Genomic DNA, 8,235 nt, shown 5'->3' with positions numbered 1-8,235 from the left:
GTGTAATGCAAATCCACGACTTCCATGCTGCTAGAAAGATGGAATTGTCAATTTTTTTGAGCGTATGCCGAAAAATTGCATGCCTAAAGAGCCGAGAGCGGGGGGGCATTGACACATAGTCCTTTGTTGGGAAAGAGGATTTTACCATGGAATGTTTGTCAGTTTCCCCACCATGTACACAGCCTGAGGTATAGTTCCAAAATTTATAGCAGTGATGTAATGGCAGATTGGGAACTGCGGCAGCTAAAATATTACATCTACGGCAGCTTATGTCTTTTTGTTTGCGTGGATATTTCATACATGAAATTATAAAGGACCACAGTTTCAATTAAAAAAAAAAAAAAGGTTATTCGATAAGTTAATACATCAAGCGGGTATAATACCTTTTAGATGCTAAGAAATGTTGGGTGAGATGAAACTGCCTATTTTAATTTTGTTCATAAAGTTATCGAACCAAATTGGGTTATATAATGTTTGGTGCCAGTCTGGTCAGCCCCAAAGAATATGTACCAAACACTATGCTAAAAGTTAAGGTTCACCAAAAGGGGAAATGATATTCATAGAAGATACCCAGTTTCCCCGAAAATACAACAGTGTATTATATTAATTTTTGCTCAAAAAGATTTAACTTTTTTACATGTATAGCTACCTGGACACTATTTAAATTGACTTTTTTAATTAACTGTAAACAGGGCTTAAATTTGGAGTAGGGCTTATATTTGAAGCATCCTCAAAAATCCCGAAAGATCATTTTGCATCCTCAAAAACCCTGAAAAATCATGCTAGGTCTTATTTTCAGGGAAATTGAGTACTATAAATGTAATCCTCTTATAACTGTTTCCCTCATGAGCCGGAGTGATCTGCCAACAGGCTGAACTTCTGAAATATGGCATTATTTCATGCATGTTGCAGATAGGCAAAATACACATAAATACTGCGCCTGTGTTTGCCGATCGGTTGACAAAAATGCCTCCCTTATCTAGTATGGGAGAAATTCCTCTGAGACAGATTCTGTAAGGCTGCCTTTTCACAGTTTTTTGGGGGGGCATTTTTGTTTTCAAATTTGTAAGAAAAAAAACAAAGAACTCATGTATTTCATGTTCATAAGGATTTTCTGGGTAGTGATTTTCTTTATATTCATATGTAGCTTTTCAGTTTTTTTTCCTCTATAGAGGTCTGAAAGAAAAAAAACAAACTACACCACGGACCAAAAATTGTACGAAAAATGAGCAATAATGCCACAAGACAAAAAAAAAGTTAACCCCTTTGTGACCAGCCTATGTTGCGCCTTAAAGGGGTTCTGTCATTAGAAAAAAAACGTACCTAATTCCTCCCCAGGCAGTCTTCTTACTGCATTTTCTCCACGCCAATCTTCCCCTGGCTCCTCCAGTCCCCAGGGTCACCTTACCACAAGCCGTCCAGATCCTTTTCTGCCTGTTATGTGGCGTCTATTCTCTGCATACTTCTTCCTGCAGGTCAGTGTACGTTAGGTAACTAGTGATGTACTGTTCACTGCCTAGCAGGGAATTCGAGTTATTGCCAAGACTGCGCATGCGTGCTGTCTTGCGGCAAGTGTTCATATACTATTGCAGAAAGACAGCGCCCATGCGCAGTCTTGGCAATAGCTCGGCATTCACTGCTAGGCAGTGAACGCTACATCACTGACGTAGCATACATTGACCTGCAGGAAGGAGAATGACGGCAATGTACATAACGTTGCAGGAGTAAGAGGATCCGGCCGTCTGGAAGTGAGGTGACCTGGGAAACGGCAGAAGCCAGGGGAAGATCAGCGAGGAGAAGATGTGGGAAGAAGACTGCCTGGGAAGTAATCGGTAATTGTTTTTTGTTTTTTTTTCTAATGACAAAACCCCTTTAAAACGCCAAACGATTTTCATTGCCGCATTGCAAAAGCTGTAACTTGTTGACATAACCATGTGAGGGCTTGTTGTTTTGGGAATGAGTTGTATATTGTAATTGCACCATTCTGGGGTACATATAGTGTATTGTATAATGTATTACATTTTTGAGGAGGAGATGGAAAAAAAAAAGTCCAGAAATTCTGCCACTGTTTTTGTGTTTTGTTTTTACAGCATCACAATTTGGTAAAAATAACGTGATAACTTTATCTGGATCAGCACGGTTACTGCAATACCAAGTTCATATAGATTTTTAAAGTTATTTTACTACTTTTGCACCATAAAACAACTGCAACAGCATGATGCGAGTTCTTGTTTTTTGTGGGAAGAGTTAGTTTTCATTTGTATTATTTTGACGTACATAACACTTTATTACATTTTTTTGGGAGGCAAACAAAAGAAAAATGGCAATTTTGGTACTTTTTAAAAATTATACCATCATACCATGCAAGATAAATGAAAAATATTGTCATTGTCTGGGTCATTACGAATGCGGCAATACATGTGTGTTGCTTTACAAAAAGATTTTGGGTGTATTTTATTGATGTTTTGCTTTCAATTAAACATTATTGTGCTGTTTTTGACACAATATTTTATTCCCTGAAGGGGACCTGAATATCCGATCATTTGATTGCTTGGATAGTACGCTGCATTACTTATGTAGTGCATCCTACTAGGCCTATAACAACAGGCAATTAGACTCTGTGGTAGAGGAGTCTGAGGCTGAAATTTATGACAAACATGGATGCCTTTGTCAGGCTTCCGGATGCCATGGGAACCCATTGGTACATTGCGATCACTCTGAGAGGGTCGATGGGTGATAGAAAGAGCCCTGTCATCTGCTTACCTGCCACAGATGCTATTGACTATGGCATGTAAGGGGTTAATCAGCCAGGATCTAAGGTTTCTTCTCTCCTGGTGGTTAGAGCTGGAGCCTTTCAGTCAGTAGTAAGTCAAGCCACCACATTATCAAGATGTATGTGCAGGTTTAAAGCCCATTAAGTAAAGTCAGTAAAAAGCCGTATTGTGATCACGAATGGGTTAACCAGAAGGAAACCTAAATTTCAAGCCTTCATTTGGGGTTGACTAGTGAAACTGCATGTAGACCAGCACTGGCAATCAAAATCTCTTTACGCCAGAAATAAAATAGGCTGATTCTTTTGACTATAACAATTCTTCTCTTGTGATAGGACAGAATTCTGAGTGTGAAACGGACCTTTAAAACATAGCTTAAACAGAGTAAAACACGAGACACGGTAGCCAAGCTGCAGGATCATGTTTGAAGAAAATAATAAAGGGGACCAAAAGATTGTTGCTCATGTTTAAACATTTTTCTTTCCACCATTTTATATATATAGATATTATAGATATATTTATATATATTTGCTTTTGTGCACTCCTAAGATTCTACCGCTCTTGTATACAGATTTCAATGAAAACACTGCACAGGTTTAAAGCACAAAGGGTTCACAGGAAAATAAATCAGGTCCATTTGCTGGCCCGGCTGAGGTGGCAATTAGAGGTGGAAGATACCTGCCACCTTTCCAATAATGATGGCAATAGAAGATGTTTCTTCAGTCCTTTTACTGCCCACTCCATCAGAAACACCAACTCAGCTTGATGCATTTTGGTTCTTCCAGTGTTCCAAGTCAACAAGTGCCTTTTATATTTTTGGACAGTGGTTGGGGGACTTTGAGAGCCATGGTACATGGGGGTAGAAGGCAGAATTTGGAGAGATAGTAGGATTCCCTCTTCCAGGACCCGCCTCACACTGATTGCATAGTAAGATGACGAGGTGTAAATGAAGCTGCGAGTGTGATCCTTGAAATCCGTGTGTTCTGTTCGTGTGTGGATGTCACAAAGTCTGTGGTGGATCCAATTCATATGAGGCGTAGGAACATAGTAAAATGAATATATACAATCCTGCAAGAATCTTTGAATTTTTCCAGAAAAACAGCAAAAAAAAAATAACAATAAAAATTTATGATAAAATAAGGCAAAAAAAGCAACCGTTTTGTACATTAATCTTATTATTTTAATAATAGATCTGCGATTTCTGTTCAAAATCATAGCAAGATTGATCTGTTAGCTGTAGAATAAAGAAAAACATAGTAATTCATTATGACCCTTCAGTGCTGGAGGTGTCTTCAACAGACCATAGGTATAAATATGCATTGCTGTGTTTCAAGGACACCTCCTGTAATGAAGGGGAAAAACTCTTATGCAATTTCATGGAAAGAACAGATTTACTTATTTTTTTTTCCCTCACCAGAGGCAAAATGCAACTAATATAAAATTAAAGAATTTTTTTTTTCTGTGTTGTGTTTTTTTTTCTTTTTTACGGAGGAGACTAGGAACACCGTAGCGAAAAACAAAATACTGTAAAAACTACAAAAATCCATTTAAAAAGTCCCTCCCCTGGCTAAACCTGTCCCACAAGCTACCGAGCCTCCCATGTCAAAAAAAAGAAAAAAGTCACATGACCAGAGACCTTTAGAGTGGAACCCTTGGTTTCCAGGTTGGAACATTTATCACCCCTAAACTGTCCCCCCTGGCTAAAGAAAAAAAGGTGTGCTTAACCTACAAATTTACATTTACAAAAACAGGAGAGGAAAAGAGAAGGTTTTGAGCAGTGCACTTTTCGTAAAAGATTTTATATACAAGTTTAAAATTCATGGTATTTGATTCCTGTGGGTCCTTTTTTTTTTTTTTCCTTTCCAAAGGAGCAGACTATCGAGCCTCAACCTCCTTAGGGTTTCTGGAGGGTGAGAAGTCCCGTGCTTCAGAACTTGTGAGGGGATTAGTCCTTCGGGGAGAGGCGGGCCTTGTGTTGCTAGCAGGCACCAAGGGTGGAGGTGCGCTTAGTGCTGCTGTGGGAGGGGTCCGGTTAAGGATCCCATTGTGCATGGCGCTTGAAGGACTTAGTCTAGGATAAGGTACACTGCTCAAATGTGGCATAAAGGAGGGCATATGTGCCAGATGGCTCTCTAGTGGAGAAGAGTGCATATGGTGCATGCGTGCCCTTTCTATCTCTTCCCTTAGGTGCAGCCGCTCTCGCTCATCTGCATGACGCAACCGTTCTTGTTCTCTCCTTGCCTCTAAGAGCTGTTCATGGCTGTAATCATGAGGCTCACGATCTCGGTATGATCTCTCATGGTCATAGAAGCTGGCAGGAGCTGTTGGGTATCTGTGCATGCTATCAGCACGCAAGTGAAAATCCATTCTCCGCTGCAAGTCAAGGGTGCGGTAAGCATCACGTAATGGATCTCTCACAGGGTCCCAGGCAAAACCTGCATGTGGAAGCCTCTCTCTGCCAGTCAGGGGACTCATACTCATAAGTGGGGTCATTACCCTGCTGCGGTCCAGCATATTCAAGTTGTTCATTTGGTGGACACTACCCATTGGAATAGGCATAGATGCCGCCATTGAATGGTGCAACGATAACCCATGGAGGGAAGTAGGAGGGTGAGGTGGCTGATGTTCCATTGTCCTAACTGGATGAGGAGGCTCTGAGCCCACTACTAACACATCTGAATCCTCCTTGCGTTCCTCCTTAACCTTGACATCACTTTTTATTTTCTGGAGATCTGCTGGCAACTCAGGCTTTCGTTCAGTCTCCTTTCCTAAGCTGCTCAGTTTTAAGCTTTCACTTAGGATTTGTTTACCATAAGGTGATACAGACTGTATGACTGGTTTGTTGCCATCTTCCATCGTCCTTTTTTCATGAATTGAGGATTCCTTTACTGGTGAACGACTCTCCTTGATCTTGTGCTCTGTGGATGGAACGTCTCGTAGCCGATCTACACTCTCTCGATCAATATCTTTGGATCTGTCCCCTAGACTGCCTTGTCTCAGGGAATCACTGGATGTCTGGCTATTGCTGCGTATGAGGTTACTTATTTGGTGGCTGACTGGGGCAGATGCTGGAGAAGATCTGTTAGAATGATGTCTGTTCTTATCCAAGATGTCCCTAAGTTAAAAAAAAAGACAGGATACTTAATTATATTTATGCAATTTTCACTAATAGTTGCAGCTACTGTCTAGATGACAGAACTATAATTATTATACAAAGACAGCACAATGACATTCAAATTGACCATACACGGCTCAGCTTATTTGGACTACTCCTATTTTTCCTGCTCGTTAACAGTGAATACAAAAGTACTTTGCTACACGTTTCTCTACAGTAGGTTTTTGGGCCAGCTTGTGCAGCAGGTCTGTCTCTTGGTACTTCTTAATTTAGATCATTAGCAAAAGAGAATGCTGGAAGTTAGTCAGCAGCATATTGGGATACATACATATGGTAATGCTGTCCATGCCTCAAGTGGTTTTTTTTTTTCATTTTAATTCCTACCTGTTCTGGACAATAGGAATCCAGCAGGCAATACTAGTCAGTAACTGATGACTAGCTCTGTATCTCTTTCATAAGGAAGGCTAATACTACTAGCTAGGCTAAAGGCCTTTTAACACGCAACGATTATCGCTCAAAATTAGTTTAAAAGGCTGAAAGTGAGTGACCGTTACATGTAAACACGGGCAGTTGTCTACTATTCATTCAATTGTTATTTAGCGATGGTTTTTAGCTAGCATAAAAACCATCGTTTGGTCGTTCAGTGTGAATAGAATTTTGAGCGATGGGTTTTGTTTGCCTCGCATACATGAGTACACAGTTGACTCATTATGTACTCTGCCAGGAGGAGACAATGGAATCCTGCAGCCCAGATAACCATCGCATAAACACACTCCCAGCTGAGCAAACAACTTGTGGAGGAAATGCAGATGATTAAAAGCCATTATCTGCACGTTTAATTTTATTCAAAGATGTCAGCAGTTTGTTCAATCATGCGTTTTTTTGAGCTATAGTAGTTGTGTGTAAAAGGGCTTTAAGCCCAGAGTGAGTGGTATTTAAAATGAACAAATTACACATTTGCTGAATCTTTTTCACAAAACTATACCGTATATCAATCTACTCAGCCCTTCCTGCTCTATAATATGCTGCCCGTTGACTTCACTACATGTTTAACATGAAAAGTTCCCTTTAATAAACATTTGTAAAATATAACTGGAAAATAATGGCCGATTTCTTGGCAACTACCTTTCTTTGTCTCTTTCATCCTTTGCAAGAGAGATTTCCCTCTTGTCTTCCCTGTCTCTCTCATGGTTGTTCACAGATGAACTCCTCTCCGGGTCTGCAACCTTAGACCACTGTGGTGGTGTTGGAAAAGATGGCGGAGTCCGATGTAGTCGGTTCCATGGTTCATGGGGGCTGGTGAAGCTCTGCAGAGTTGGACTTTCTTTGTGAGCGAATAAGCTGTTGTGAGCTGTAGAAGTATGGAAATATAAACTCTGTTATGATTGAGAAAAGAAAATTGCTTAAAACAGTGTGGCCTAAAAGCAGCAGTGCCAGCGAGATTGCTCTGCTGGAAATCAGATAAAAATGCTCAAACGTGTAATCCCAATAATTGTAATAATATGTCTAAAAGCTTTTCAGCTCCAGAACACGAGTACAGTATGAGCAGTGCGTATGTGCCCTTGCACAACCCACATGAGCTTTTTAAGCTATTGTGCTCATGCAGAGACGAGACAAAGAAACTGCAAAGATGAATTTTAGTGGTGGACAGAATACACCCTGCATGAAGATTTTCCTTCCTAAATAGATGGCATTAAGTAAAAGGCATAGCTGCTTTCAACGTCACACTTCATTCTCCCTGCTCTGCTTGGCAGGCGATGTTCTCATTTTAGAGAATTACTTATGTATCGTAAAAAGCGTACAACAAAGATCAGCATTGATACTTCTCTGGCTGCACTACTATGCAAATCACAAGCACAGCACCACTGCCACCAAAGCACATTTAGAATTGCCTTGCAGCACTTCAGCGGATATGCAAATGAAAGGTGCCCGTGTGACCCAGAAATGATTACTACTCATCTACCCTGGGGCAGCAGGTGACCAATCAAAATGCAAGGATTTATACGGACGTACCCAGTCTAATTTACGATTGACTGCAAAACTCTGAGCCAGTACTTACTTAGAGCATGACTGGCTAATCCTCCAAAGGCATTGCTGCCTAAGTTCCCAAGGCCGCTGAAGCTGCTTGACCTGCTAAATGGATCTGGAAAGGCAAACAGGGATTGAAGAGGCGTTTATCCAAGAGCACTAAAGAATGAAACGCGCTCCTGACCCTCTCACTATGTCCTATCTATATGGTTGGGCCTTAGTTCTACTTGTTTTCATGATTTTCCTATCAATGCTGCTTCTTTATTTAGCAGCGATAGCTGGACAGCCAAAAAAAGGAAGAAAAAAAAAAAAGATGCATTT

The 8,235-nt window shown here is 40.5% G+C and overlaps 1 protein-coding gene across 7 annotated transcripts in view; it reads right to left on the bottom strand.

Annotated features, from left to right (window-relative positions):
* Window positions 1-3,177: 3,177 nt before the first annotated feature.
* The window catches only part of FBRSL1 (fibrosin like 1), a 528,725-nt gene continuing 523,667 nt past the window's right edge, over window positions 3,178-8,235 (bottom strand). For 5 of the 7 annotated variants that reach the window (XM_066603438.1, XM_066603435.1, XM_066603436.1 and 2 more), the window contains 3 exons: window positions 7,946-8,029; window positions 7,012-7,237; window positions 3,178-5,886 (listed from right to left, as the gene is read on the bottom strand). In XM_066603438.1, the coding sequence (XP_066459535.1) occupies window positions 4,647-5,886; window positions 7,012-7,237; window positions 7,946-8,029 (1,550 nt within the window). In that variant the 3' untranslated portion in view covers window positions 3,178-4,646. The remainder of the gene's footprint in view (window positions 5,887-7,011; window positions 7,238-7,945; window positions 8,030-8,235) is intronic. The other 2 variants (XM_066603441.1, XM_066603442.1) reach the window with 1 other exon arrangement.

The sequence above is a fragment of the Eleutherodactylus coqui genome, chromosome 5 (genome assembly GCF_035609145.1).
Source record: "Eleutherodactylus coqui strain aEleCoq1 chromosome 5, aEleCoq1.hap1, whole genome shotgun sequence".
NCBI lineage: Eukaryota > Metazoa > Chordata > Amphibia > Anura > Eleutherodactylidae > Eleutherodactylus > Eleutherodactylus coqui.
This window is presented reverse-complemented; position numbering and strand designations above follow the sequence as displayed.